The 14,025-nt window shown below is 31.0% G+C and overlaps 4 protein-coding genes across 4 annotated transcripts; all 4 read right to left on the minus strand.

Annotated features, from left to right (window-relative positions):
* Positions 1-2,240: 2,240 nt before the first annotated feature.
* LOC123009353 (probable cytochrome P450 6a23) lies at positions 2,241-4,189 on the minus strand. Its single transcript, XM_044405590.1, has 4 exons — positions 4,028-4,189; positions 2,882-3,977; positions 2,583-2,834; positions 2,241-2,529 (listed from the first exon to the last, which is right to left on the minus strand). The coding sequence occupies exons 2-4, from the start codon at positions 3,975-3,977 to the stop codon at positions 2,366-2,368; spliced, it is 1,512 nt and encodes a 503-aa protein (XP_044261525.1). The 5' UTR covers positions 4,028-4,189; the 3' UTR covers positions 2,241-2,365.
* A 1,809-nt stretch (positions 4,190-5,998) lies between these two features.
* LOC123008460 (cytochrome P450 6a2-like) lies at positions 5,999-7,840 on the minus strand. Its single transcript, XM_044404262.1, has 4 exons — positions 7,792-7,840; positions 6,699-7,749; positions 6,411-6,662; positions 5,999-6,198 (listed from the first exon to the last, which is right to left on the minus strand). Exons 1-4 carry the CDS (start codon positions 7,792-7,794, stop codon positions 6,032-6,034), a joined length of 1,473 nt encoding a protein of 490 aa, XP_044260197.1. The 5' UTR covers positions 7,795-7,840; the 3' UTR covers positions 5,999-6,031.
* A 1,101-nt stretch (positions 7,841-8,941) lies between these two features.
* Positions 8,942-11,380, minus strand: LOC123009416 (probable cytochrome P450 6a23). Its single transcript, XM_044405712.1, has 2 exons — positions 11,235-11,380; positions 8,942-11,184 (listed from the first exon to the last, which is right to left on the minus strand). Exon 2 carries the CDS (start codon positions 11,180-11,182, stop codon positions 9,686-9,688), a length of 1,497 nt encoding a protein of 498 aa, XP_044261647.1. The 5' UTR covers positions 11,183-11,184; positions 11,235-11,380; the 3' UTR covers positions 8,942-9,685.
* A 1,416-nt stretch (positions 11,381-12,796) lies between these two features.
* LOC123009160 (probable cytochrome P450 6a14) lies at positions 12,797-14,022 on the minus strand (the record flags this gene model as incomplete). Its single annotated transcript, XM_044405286.1, has 1 exon — positions 12,797-14,022. A coding segment is annotated over one exon (1,155 nt), but the record flags the coding sequence as incomplete, so codon positions are not given.
* Between the last annotated feature and the right edge of the window lie 3 nt (positions 14,023-14,025).

The following is a 14,025-nucleotide window of genomic DNA, read 5'->3' on the forward strand; positions in this document are numbered from 1 at the left end:
CAGAATTCTTGTCATTTTTGGAATTGGAAGATTTTAAAAAAATTAGTCAAGAGTGGCTTTTGAAAAACATAATTTTAGAATTTTTGCCATTTTTTGGTTGCAAGAGCATGAAAAATTTTCTGTTTCTGAAAAAGACAATTTCAGAATTCTTTACATTTTTGGGATTGCAAAAGAAACTGCAGGAAAACTGATCCAAGGCTGTAACAATTAGCCATTTTATTGCTRTATTAGCATAAATGTTTTATTTTTATCATGTTGTGTACCTGTCGCTGTTGCTAATTTACCGATGTTGATTACCATTTTTTAAATTGAAAACTACTGTTGAATTATGAAAGAAAATTTGCTTGTCATATTGGCTAATTATTTTTGTGTCACCAGACATGTCTTTCATAGTCACTTTGAGTCACCTTTGTTTTGTTTAATTGAAAATGAAAAGTTGAAATAGATACATTCCGACAAATTCTTTCCTAGTAGGAGACATGGAAGGTCGTAATCTTGACTCACCTACATGTGATGTTGTACTTGTACTGAATATTTTATTACTCCTACTTTATTTCTAATAAACCTCTAAACATAAAAGTGGATGTAATAAACATTTCCTTACAAATTAATCAAACGGAATATTTTTATTCAAGAAGCCTAACCTCTTTTTAATTGATTTAATTAAACTTATTGCAATTCTCCGCACTCAAAACAAAGTGTTTGAACATTTAYCTTTTACTAAAAACAGCAGTTTTAAACAAAGTATTAAGAATCATAAAATGCTGTGTTTTGTCAAAAAAAAWTTTTATGTGTGACCATGATGGTCCATAGCAATTTGGAACATATATTATCTTTGAATATTTAAGATTAAATTTAATAGAACGTTATTAGGTACTACTTATTATTAAAAACACTGTTTTTAAACCATCCACAGCAATTTGGCACACATATTATTTGGAAATTTAAATCCAAATTTATCAACATTATTACTACGTCAAAATACTATTCTATTCAAAAATCTAGTTTATTTTCCTCTATTATAAAAATACATTTTAAAATTTTTCTTACAAGAAAATATATACTATTTTCAACTTTGGGTACCACGTTACCAAGTTTTAACTTGGTAATTTTGTATATTTTAAGTCTCTTAAGCTCGGAAAAAATATAAAATTAAAATATAGAAACAAAATACATAATTACAATAACAAAAAGCACAGAAACAACAAAGAAAAAGAATAACCACAGAAAGAAAAACCAAAAGAAAAAGAGTTGAAAAAATTATAGTAATATATTTTAATTAAAGAGATAACAAGCCATTTTAATGAGACGTAGCCAATTTTTATTGATCACAGCTGAAATCACATAAATAGCTTCAAATAAAATTCAAAAGAAATAACTAAAACGTCAAAGTATTAAAATAATCTAATTTTTTAAATTTCCAGTTTTTTAAACCTGTTCTAGACCAGTTTAATTTAAACTTACAATTATCTTTATTAAATCTTTTAGAAAATAAATTTTCAAGGTCAAAGTAATGTTTTTCTTTATAATGTAATTTTATTATCTTGTTATTTTAATTTTTTCTATTTTTTGTTCACACTTTTTTTAGGTTCGACAAGCTTATGTTATACTTGATTATCTTTCAAAACATAAGTGTTTTAAATTTTACTYAAAAACCTTGGATTGCTTCTTGGTATTTTGCGTTTGATTTTCTTTTTAAAGTGACTTTTAATTTTTTATTTTTTTTAGTTTTTTCGTATTCTGATAATGCAAAGTCTAAAAGATCTAGGASTGTAAGAAATGACAAACAATTTTTTAGTGTCTAAAGTATAATCTGACAAACATTCGTAAATATTTTCGGTGAAAACTTATGATTTATTTATTGTTTTAGTTAAATTTAATTTAAATAAGTTCATTACAAGAAGGTTTATTAAAAAATGAATTTATTAAACTTATTCATATCATATAGTTTTTCCAACAATTATCTTATGTATTAAACTTTACCAAAGAACACTTTTTCGAAAAAAATTTGCTACCCAAAAATTTTTTGACATCGTAGAGAAATATTTAGTAATGGTAATAGAGTAGTTTTTTTCATCTTATTTTTTAAACATCACAGTTCAATAAATAAAATGTTAACCTTTAAGCTTTTAATAAAAAATCTGTAACTTATGCCAAGCAAATAATATATCATTTAAAAAAATTAAAAATCTATACAATGGTTTTATAAATAAGAATCCTCGTAAAGAATAACTTCTAGAAACAGTCAGTTTACTTTATTATCAACACCTTTTTGTACAAACTAAAATTAAATAGTAAATACCCTTTTACTAGTCATAATAAATAACTGTTTTTAATTTTTTTAWTRAACACAAGAAAATAGCAATTACAACTTTTCAGCATCCAACCACACCTCCCCCTCCGCTGCCAAAGTGGCAGACTTAACTTGAAATTTGATTGGTTCTTTAGTTTTCTTGTTCAGTTTAAACCTATATTTCCTCAAGAGTGACGTTAAACCGACTTTTGATTGCATCAAACCGAACCGTAAACCTACAAAGCAATTTTTGACAAAAAAATTATCAATTTTGATCTAAAAAACAAACCTATGCAAATTCTAGGACCTTCCCCAAACGGTATATGTGCGTAATTGTGTCGATTTTTCACATTTTCTTCACTAAATCTCTCAGGATCAAATTTGTCAGGATTGGGATAATATTCGGGATCGTAATGAATCCCAAGAATTGGGATTATGACTCTTGTCCCGTTTTCTATAATTATGTCTTGGTCTGGGATTTTGTAATCCTTGACGCATTGTCTGGTGATGAATGGAAGCGGAGGATATTTTCTCAAAGTTTCTACAAACAAAACAAAATAAAAAAAATACTAAAAGTTAGATAATTACCATTCAAAACTTGATTCATGTATTTCATGTCTTGGATGGCCTCGTAAGTGATTTTGCCGTCATATTTGGCCAAAACTGTCTCAATCTCAGTTCTCACTTTCTCTTGAAGTTCTTGGTTTTTGGAAAGTTCATAGAGAGCAAAAGTCATTGTGGTTGAAGACGTTTCAAAACCGGCGATAAAGAAAACGAAGCATTGAGCAGTGATTTCATCCAAAGTTAAAGAATTACCATCACCCTCTGATTTATTATTCTTCATATCGATCAACAATTGCATGAAATCTTTTCTGGTAAAATTATTTTTTTCCCTATACTCAACATTGTCTGTCACCACTTTGGAATAAAAATCACCAATATCTTTGGGGATTTGTCGCATTTGTAAAAACTTTGCAAGTCTTGGGAAATTCATAAAAATAGAGACTTGGAGCCGTTGTAGTGTCGAACCAGCGAAGACTTTCTTCCCGTATTTCCTAAACGGCGAGTCCTCTTCTTCAAAAGTGTTGCAATTGAGTCCAAACGCACAAGACCCGATTATATCAGCCGTGAAACACCCCAAAACGTCCTTAATATCAATTGGTGTCTTCCTCTTTGCTTCAATTTTCTTCACTAGATTGACTTCGCAGTCGACCAAAGTCTGAAACATCATCTTCATTTTCCCGGAAGTGAAAGTGGGGGTGAGTTTAGTTCGCAAGTTGCGCCATTTGGGGCCCCCAAGTGCGAACAAATGGGCCCCAATGGGGTCCACTTCCTCGTTGTAGTAAACCCCACGGTCGACGAAATATTGAAAATCTTTGGTTAACACATTTTTCACGTACTCCAAGTCGACCACCACGTAAGTGGGGTTGGCCAAAAAGAACAAACCGCCATGTTTCCACTTATTGTGTCTCATTTCGTCGTAGAAATGTTTCACTTGGACACCTATGTTTGAAGTTGCTGTAAAAAGATTCTCCAAGTTGCCGAAGGGGATACTAGGGGGGAAGTAAGGGATGTTTTTTTGCTTCCAATACCCGAAAGTCCATTTGTAATAAGCGATAATGATGGCGAAAGCGGCGATTATAACACCGACAAGGTCGGTCAAAAGACCCCAATTTGAAAACATCTAGAATTTTGTTGAAATTTAGTTTAAAACAGTGAAATAACAAGACTTACCGTTAGTGAATACACAACACTTCACTTGATAAAATTATATATATAGGATTATTTATTTAATATCTTATCGCAATTTTGCATCATTTGTTACAACGTGACAAAACATTTTCTGTAAAATATCTTGTTATGGTTTCTTCTTGAAATGTTACAAGGTAAAGACTGTTTATTTTGAAAGAGAGGAGGGACGAAAACCGGATGTCAAGGTCAATATCATTGCAGAAAACTGTTATTATAAGTTATGATTAAAATTGGGGAAATGATTAAGCAAGTTTAAACAGCTTCATAAAAATGAAATTCATTTTATCTGTCTTTAAAAATAGAATGATTAAAATCTGTCCGTGTCATTAAAGACGCTTTAATTGATTTTTGCGTGGTTTAGATAGATGACATTAAAAAACTTGTAGCAAATTGCTTTTTCTTGAAATTGTGACTAGATTTACATGTAGATTTCACTATAGTGTTCGATGATTACAAAAAAAATAATAATTTGCGAAACTTTGTAAGCGTTTTTTTTTTTTTGAAAACTAAGGTCTAAGTATAGCAAAACTAGGTAAAACAGTATTGAAATTTGCGTTTAGTTATTATCTATGAAGTGGTGTTTAATTTTATCATCGTCTTGGAAGCCAAACTTGCATAGAAATTTAGTAATTCTTTAAAATTAACCAAAAACTTTGAATTTCTTTAGAGAATTGAAAATTTTTGAAATTTTAAAATATTCGTTGCGTTTTGTTGGAATTGTGACTAGATTTAGTTTTTGACACCTATAAATTTAACTATAGATTTTTATACCCTAATCTCTTATTTAAAATAAAACAGCAAACTTTAATTTTCCAATATTTTAAACGCAATTTTTTCAAAAACTATAAAACTTATAGCAGGACTTAAAACACGACCAAAATCTGCGTTTGGTTATTTAGCAAGTGGTAAAATTTTTGATCAAAAAACCGTATTTTAAAACAATTTTTATGAGATTTGTAAAAAAAACTTGGAAAAATACTTTTCACTCAATCCACAAAGATTTTTTGCGCTTTTGTAGAATCTTACTTTTTGAACAAAAGTTACATAAAAATTTACTTTGCATTTATTTTTTTTAAGTTAAAAGTCTACAAAATTGTTTTATAAATAGGAATTTAAAAACTCTCATAAAGAATAACTTCTAGAAATAATAATCAGTTTACTTTATTGCAAACACTTTTTTGTACAAACTTAAATAAAGTAGAAAATACGTACCTACAGATTGATTTACCTAAGATGACGACCCTTTCAGAAGTCGTAATTAACACTTCATTTGATAAAATTATAATTTTATACATAATTATATGTAAAATTATTTATTTAATATTTCATCGCATTTTGTAACGTATCATAATATTTTCTGTAAAATACCTCATGTTGAAAAATTGGATTTTGCTTAAAATATTATAAAGATATCTCTGTTTATTTTGAAAGAGAGGAGAGACGGAAATTGCACGTCAAGGTCATTGTTATTAAAACAAATTTTTAAATAAATATTTTAAATAAATATTTAATTTTAGTACAATAAAAAAATCATTACTCAAAATCTGTTAGTCCTATGCAAAACATTTCGCATTTTCAAAATTTCCAGACAATTTTACATAAAATATTGTCAATTTTGGGAAATTTATCAAAAAAAATAATCAAAAATTCAAAATTTCTTTTTGTTAATAAATTTATTATCAAAATTTTAACCCGTTTCTCTCTAAACTAACCAACTAAAACCCTCCAAAAAATAAAAATATGTTTGAAATTTAAAAGCAATTTTATATGAAAACGCGGAAGTCAATCAATATATTTTTTAATTCCATTGACTTAAGATATGTTAAACGCATTGGGGCGTGTCTTTAAAACCTTAAGAAGGTTCTGAAACGTCAAAATCCAATATTTTAATTTTTTTCAATTTTTTTTCCAACATATGAATAGGTTTTTTTGTCAAAAAATGCGATAAAAGAATAATTTAAGTGTTTTATTGAAAATTACAAAAAATTAGCACACTTTTTGAGCATTGAGCCAAATATCGCCCTCTGCAGCCAATATAAAACCCTTAACGTCAAATTTTATTGGTTCTCTTGTCTTCCTATTTACTGTAAATTTAAATTTCCTCAACAAAGAAACTAATCCGACTTTAGTTTGCATCATCCCAAACCTTAAACCTGTAATAGATATTTGTATTACAAGAGAGGAAAATGTACATTAATTTTTCCTACAATCCAGCAGGAAAAACTTCAAAACTAACAATTTCTTGTGATATTTTAGTTTCAAAATTTACCAATTTTCTTTCTGACATTAGGGTGGAAAAACTTACTTTTTGTTAGGGTCGTAGGAAAAACTCTTTAAAAGTATCTAAAAATAAACACTTTTGTACCTATACAAATTCTTGGACCTTCCCCGAACGGAATATACGCAAACTGGTCCCGAAACCCGGTATTATCCTCCGAAAAACGCCCAGGATCAAACTTTTCAGGATCAGGAAAATAATCCTCATCTCTGTGGAGTCCTAGTATCGAAATTACAACTTTAGTCCCTTTCTCGATAATCACATCCTGATCTGGAATTTTGTAATCTTTGACACACTCACGTGTGAGGAAGGACAATGGAGGGTATTTCCTTAAAGTTTCTGCAAAAATAAAAAAATATCACATTCTTGACTTACCATTTATTACTTGGGTCAAGAATTTCATTTTTTGTAGAGCCTCGTATGTGATTTTGTCGTCTCCTAAAATTACCCCAATCTCCTCTCTCACTTTCTGTTGAATTTCTTGGTTTTTGGCAAGTTCGAAAAGAGCAAAAGTCATGGTGGTTGCAGAGGTTTCAAAACCGGCCAAGAAAAAAATAAGACTTTGAGCTGCGATTTCGTCTAGAGTCAAACCAGTTTTGCTGTTTTTCAACTCGATTAATAATTGCATAAAGTCTTTCCTGGTGTAATTATTCTCCTCGCGGTAATTAACAGTGTCTTTCACCACTTTGGTGAAGAAATCAGCAACGTCTTTGGAGAAGTGGCGCACTTTTAAAGCCCGCGCCAGCGACGGGAAATGGGTGAAGAAGAAGATTTGGAGTCTTCGTCGGAGATTCGACTCGAAGACTTTCTTCCCGTATTTTCGAAACGGCGAATCTTCCTCTTTAAAAGTGTTACAATCAAGACCAAAAGCACACGACCCGATGATGTCAGTGGTGAAACAGCCCAAAATTTCTTTAATGTTAATCGGAGTTTGGTGTTCTTTGTCGACTCTTTTCAATAAACTCGTTTTACATTCGAGGAGTGTTTGAAACATTTGTTTCATCTTCCCGGAGGTGAAAGTGGGGGTGAGTTTTGTTCGCAAATTTCGCCATTTTTGGCCCCCGATTGCAAACACATGGGCACTAATTGGATCGTCTTTTTCGTTGAAATAAAATCCACGATCGACGAAATGTTGGAAATCTTTAGTGAGGATATTTTTCACGTACTCTAAATCCACTACCATGTATACAGGGCGTGTCAAAAAATATAAACCTGCGTGTTTCCAGCCGTTGTCTTTGATTTGGTCATATAGCAGTTTAATGTGGACACCGGTTGTTTCCTGCTGTTTCAAGGGGTTGGGGAGGTTGCCGAAAGGGATTTTAGGGGGCAAAGTCGGGATTTTTTTACGGCGCCAATAATTGAATTTCCATTTGTAGTAAAATTTTACAGTTAGGATTACAAAGAGTAGAACTGTGCTGAAAAGTATCTATTTTTCTGGTGAAAAATTGTTCAAGTAAGTGGCACTTACCATTGTTACAATTCCTGGACTAACGAAATGTTTGTGTTATTTGCGATTTTAATGTCGTTTCTTTGTAACTCATAATGCACGTAATAATTATCAAGAAAATTATCTCGGGTGCTATTAAACAAACTTTGGTAATCAAAAATCAAGAAACGTGAGCTTTTATTAACTAAAAATTAATCCAAAATACATTTCAGAAAAATGAAGATTTTCAAAGTGTTGCATAAAATTAAAGAATATCCTAAAATATTATACTAAAACTATAAAATAAACAAAAATAACGTCGTTTTTGAGTATATTTTGTAATTTTTTGCCCTATAGTAAAATCTTAGAAAAATTTTAATTTTTAAGCTTGATAAAATGCTTCAATGCGTGAAAAAGACAAAATAACACTTAAATTGATGACTTTTTTATATATTTCTGAAATTTAAGAAAATATTTATGTTTTTAATATAATTTTTAACATAATTTACTAATTCTTAATAAAATTTCTCGAAAAAACTGAGTGTTTTTAAATAACTAATGTGCTTAAAGACGTAACACAAAACAAAAATAATGTCACTTTTTATCTAATTTAGTTATGTTTGTGTCCAGTTTAGCAAAATCTTGTTAAGTAACTCAATTTCTAGATTACAGTGTCCTGAAAAAAGACAAAACTACACTCTTTTCGACTTAATTTGATGATTTTTTGACTTATTTTTGCCAAAATTTGCTTAATAATTGCGTATCTGACTAAAAACGTATGAAAATTGTCAAAAAATTATAAAAATATTAGCATTTTTGACCTAATTTTAAATATGTCATATACTAACAATTTTAGTGTTTTCAAGTGGGTTTTAATAAAAACTTGCGCAAAATCTCGATGAAAAACACAATTCCTATATTATAACGTCTTGAAAAAAGACAAAAACTGCACTATTTTCGACTTAATTTGATGGTTTATTGACTTATTTTTGACAAAAATTTGCCTAATAATTGCGTATCTGACCAAAAACGTTTTAAAATTTTCAAAAAATGGTAAAAACAATGGCATTTTTTGACCTAATTTAAAATACGTCATGTACTCAATTTTGCTAAATTTTTAGAAAACTTGCTTAAACGCAAAAAAGACAAAATAATCACTATTTTCAAGGTAATTTAGTGTTTTTAAGTGGTTTTTAATAAAAACTTGCGCTCCTGGTGCAAAATTTAGCAAAATCTCGCTGAAAAACTCAATTTATAAATTATAGCGTTCTGAAAAAAGGCAAAATCTACACTATTTTTGACTTAATTTCATGACTTGTTGACTTATTTTTGATAAAAATTGACTTAATAATTGCGTATCTGACTAAAAACGTATTAAAACTTTCAAAAAAACTGGTAAAAATAGTGGCATTTTTACCTAATTTATTATGTACTAATGATTTTGAAAAATTTTCGTAAAACTTGCTTAAACGCTCAAAAAAGGACAAAATAATTACTATTTGCAAGGTACTTTAGTATTTTTAAGTGGATTTTAACAAAAACTTGCGCTCTTGGTTGAAAACACTCGAAAACAGCGACATTTTTGACCTAAATTTTGTAATTTTTGCATTTAAGTGTGCTTAAACAAGTGAAGAAATGTAGTTTTTATCATTTTTTTAATAGTCTTTAAAAAATTGCTTAAAACTGTATAAAAACCGTGGAGTTAAAAACTTTAAAATTAAAAAAAAATAAATTTTGATGTGATTATTTTTTATTAAAATCGAACCTTGAAAGGAAAAAAAATTATAAAAAATTTCTTAACATGTTTGCAGCTGATATAATTTCCTTGTAACAAACACAAAAGAAATGTAAATCGTAATTAAAATAAAATTAAGTTAAAATTACAAAAACAACAAAGAAATAGAACTAGAAAGTAAAACTGATGAGACAATAAAAATTACAACTTTTCAGCATCGAGCCAAACTTCCCCTTCAGCCGCCAAAACAAACGACGCAACTTTCCACTTCAACGGCTCCTGTGTTTTTTTCCCAACCGTAAATTTATAATTTTTCAACAGGGTTGCCAACCCAACTTTGGTCTGCATTAGCCCAAAACGCATTCCTATACAAATCCTTGGCCCTTCACCGAACGGAATATGGGCATAACTATGCCTTGAATTCTTGTTCTCTTCACTAAACCTCTCAGGATCAAAGATCTCAGGCTCAGGATAATACTCCTCATCATAATGGATTCCCAAAATTGGGATAAAAATTGTGGTATCTTTGTCAATAATAACGTCTTGATCTGGGATTTTGTAGTCTTTGACACATTTCCGGCTGAGAATGGGGACTGGTGGGTACATCCTTAGAGCCTCATTTATGACTTGGTCCATATATTTCATTTCTTGGATGGCTTCGTATGTCACATGACCGTCATATTTGCCCAAAACTGTGTTAATTTCATCCCTGAGTTTTTCTTGCAAGTCCTGCCTTCGACTCAATTCGTAAAGAACAAAAGTCATTGTTGTGGAAGAAGTCTCAAAACCGGCGATGAAGAAAACAAAGCATTGAGCCGCGATTTCCTCAATTGTGAGGGTTTTCCCGTCATGTTGCCCCTCATCCTCCCTCAAATCGATCAACAATTGGATAAAATCCTTGCGTCTGTAATTATTTTTCTCCCGGTATTCTACTGTATCTTTCACCACATTGAGGAAAAAATCCGAAACGTCTTTTCTGGTCAATGTTAACCTAAGGGCGCGTGCAACTCGGGGGAAACTCATCGCAAGAATCATTTTAATTATATCGAATTTCGTGGGGACGAAAGCCTTGCGTCCATACTCCCGAAAAGGGGAGTTTTTCTCCTTGGAGGTGTTGAAATCCAGCCCGAAAGCACACGACCCGATGATATCCGTGGTAAAACACCCCAAAACCTCCTTAATATCAATTGATTCCTTTTCGAGACAAAACGAATCGATTTGGTCGACTAAACCAGGCGTGCAGTCGATTAAAGTCTGAAACATTTGTTTCATTTTCCCGGAGGTGAAAGTCGGGGTTAGTTTAGTTCGCAGATTKCGCCACTTTTGCCCCCCGATTGCGAACAAATGGGCACTAAGAGGGTCGTCCTTCTCGTTGTAGTAAAACCCACGATCGGTGAAATACTCGAAATCTTTGGTCATAATATTTTTCAAATAGTCCAAGTCGATCACGAGATAGCTGGGTGTGAGGATGGTGTAGAGACCTCCGTGTTTCCACCCTTGGGATTTCATTTCGTCGTAGAATTTTTTAAAACGCACAGCACCGTTTTCCTTACGCCGGAAAATGTTAGAATTGCCAAAAGGGATTGTAGGAGGGAGGAAAGGGACGTTTTTTCGCCCCCAGTACTGGTAGCGCCATTTGAAGTAAGCAAAGAGGATGGTTAAGAAAGCTACGGAGACGCCCACCAAGTCAAAAAACATTTCTGTGTAAAGTGAAATTTTATTTCTAGTTTTATAATAATGTGTTGCTAACCTGTACAGTGATGCACACGACTGTTTTTATTGTTGGTTTCAATGACACTAGCAAATGATGAATTAGGAGATGAGATAAGTATAATCTTGTATAATTTCGGCTTAATTGTATAAACAGTAGTATTTTTAGACGGAAAGAGAAACGAAACATTTGTTATCTCTATTTGTTTTGATCAAATACAAGCTTACTCTTGTTATTTAATGTTGGTATGCAACTGTTAAAATAACTGTGCATTTAATATCACCTACTTATTTAAAACTAGAATCTAAATCAAAAACTTGAAACATGTTAAAACATGGCTTTCGAGAGCTTCATGTTTACACGATGTTACTTTGTAAAATTTACATTTGTGAAAATAATTTAAAATTATAAAAGCTTTTTTGATTTCATGTACTGTGTTTTATATTCTTTTTGCGTTACTTGTTATTATAATTTAGTGATTTTTTGATCAGTTGCTACACAATTTTGCGACGAAACTGAATTTTTAACATAAAATGTGCTTAAAGGTTAAAAAAAACAAAAATATTACTATTTTCTACCAAGAGTAGTTATTTTTGCGCTCAGTTTTGCAAAATCTCTCAAAAAAACAGAATTTTTAGTTTGCAAAATTTTATGCTTGCAAAAAACAAAAACTAGACTATTTTATTTTACGTCTTATTTTTGACAAAATTTTATTATGTTTCAGTCTGAAAAAGGTTTTATAGAAAGCTTAAAACAATGTAGCATTTTTGACTTAATTTTAAATGTTTAAAATATTACAAAATTTTTGAAAAATTGCTTAAACGCTCAAAAAACAAAAATAACGCCATTTTTAGCTTGCTTTATTTTTGACGACATTTTGCTTAATAGAAAATGGTAAAAATAAAGTAATTTAAAATATCGACAATTCTACAAAATTTTTGAAAAACTTTCTTAAATGTTTAAAAAAGACAAAATAAACACTAGATTTTACCCAATTTAGTATTTTTTGTTGGTTTTAAACAAAAAAAAAAAAAAGAACCTGCGTAAACGCACAAAAAATTCAAAAACAACGTAATTTTTCTCATAATTTTGATTTCTTGCCTTAATCAAATTAAAAAAATAAGTTTTTACAATTTTCCTAATACACTTTTAAAAAAATGCCAAAAATGTTTGAAATATTATTGCTTAAAGTTGTATAAAAACCCTTAGGTTTCAGAAAATGAAATTTTGGTTTAACTTATTTTCAACAGAACAACAGAAATTACATAAGTGATGATAATTTTTTGATAATTTTAACAAGATACACGAATTTTTGTTGCAATATATCAACAAGGATGTGTGTAAATCTAGTTAAAAAATTATCACGAAAAATTATTATCACAAATAATATTTATAATCCGGCGTGATTATTTTTTTAAACAATGTATAATTACATTCGTAAAAAATAGTCATTAAAATTAAACTAAAGAACCTTAAAATGGAAAATTTTCAAAGTATTTCTTAACATCTTAGCAGCTGATATATTTTTTTTATAAATGATACAAAAGAACTATAAATAGTAATAACTAAGTATAAGTTTAAATCAAAAACAAATGTTGCTTAAATATTTTTTAATAACAAAAACACAGCAAAGAAACAGACTAGAGAGTAAAACTGATGAGATAATAAAAAATTACAACTTTTCAGCATCGAGCCAAACTTCCCCTTCAGCGGCCAAAACAAACGACACAACTTTCCACTTCAAAGGCTCCTGTGTTTTTTTCCCAACCGTAAATTTATAATTTTTCAACAGGGTTGTCAACCCAACTTTGGTCTGCATTAGCCCAAAACGCATCCCTATACAAATCCTTGGTCCTTCACCGAACGGAATATGGGCATAACTATGCCTTGAATTCTTATTCTCTTCATTAAACCTCTCAGGATCAAAGGTCTCAGGCTCAGGATAATACTCTTTATCATAATGGATTGGCAAAACTGGGATAACAATTGTGGTATCTTTGTCAATAATGATGTCTTGATCGGGGATTTTGTAATCTTTAACACATGTCCGGGTCAGAATGGGGATTGGGGGGTGCATCCTTAAAGCCTCATTTATGACTTGGTCCATATATTTCATTTCTTGGATTGCTTCGTATGTCACATGACCGTCATATTTACCCAAAACTGTGTTAATTTCATCCCTGAGTTTTTCTTGCAAGTCCTGCCTTCGACTCAATTCGTAAAGAACAAAAGTCATTGTTGTGGAAGAAGTCTCAAAACCGGCGATGAAGAAAACAAAGCATTGAGCCGCGATTTCCTCAATTGTGAGGGTTTTCCCGTCATGTTGCCCCTCATCCTCCCTCAAATCGATCAACAATTGRATAAAATCCTTGCGTCTGTAATTATTTTTCTCCCGGTATTCWACTGTATCTTTCACCACWTTGAGGAAAAAATCCGAAAYGTCTTTTYKRGTCAATGTTAACCTAAGGGCGCGTGCAACTCGGGGGAAACTCATCGCAAGAATCATTTTAATTATATCGAATTTCGTGGGGACGAAAGCCTTGCGTCCATACTCCCGAAAMGGGGARTTTTTCTCSTTSGAGGTGTTGAAATCCAGCCCGAAAGCACACGACCCGATGATATCCGTGGTAAAACACCCCAAAACCTCCTTAATATCAATTGATTCCTTTTCGAGACAAAACGAATCGATTTGGTCGACTAAACCAGGCGTGCAGTCGATTAAAGTCTGAAACATTTGTTTCATTTTCCCGGAGGTGAAAGTCGGGGTTAGTTTAGTTCGCAGATTTCGCCACTTTTGCCCCCCGATTGCGAACAAATGGGCACTAAGAGG

This window comes from Tribolium madens, unplaced genomic scaffold (genome assembly GCF_015345945.1).
Source record: "Tribolium madens isolate multiple individuals breed KSU strain unplaced genomic scaffold, Tmad_KSU_1.1 Scaffold_71;HRSCAF=194;Tcas5.2_LG6, whole genome shotgun sequence".
NCBI classification, from domain to species: Eukaryota; Metazoa; Arthropoda; class Insecta; order Coleoptera; family Tenebrionidae; genus Tribolium; species Tribolium madens.

Excerpts from the sequence above, each read along its gene's own strand:
- LOC123008460 (XM_044404262.1), bottom strand. Across the intron at positions 6,663-6,698 it reads CTTGACCCAAGTAATAAATG|AAACTTTAAGGAAATACCCT; the intron begins GTAAGTCAAGAA and ends TTATTTTTGCAG. Across the intron at positions 6,199-6,410 it reads AGGTCCAAGAATTTGTATAG|GTTTAAGGTTTGGGATGATG; the intron begins GTACAAAAGTGT and ends TATCTATTACAG.
- LOC123009353 (XM_044405590.1), bottom strand. The coding sequence starts at position 3,977 with ATGTTTTCAAATTGGGGTCTTTTGACCGACCTTGTCGGTGTTATAATC. Across the intron at positions 2,835-2,881 it reads CATGAATCAAGTTTTGAATG|AAACTTTGAGAAAATATCCT; the intron begins GTAATTATCTAA and ends TTTTGTTTGTAG. Across the intron at positions 2,530-2,582 it reads AGGTCCTAGAATTTGCATAG|GTTTACGGTTCGGTTTGATG; the intron begins GTTTGTTTTTTA and ends ATTGCTTTGTAG.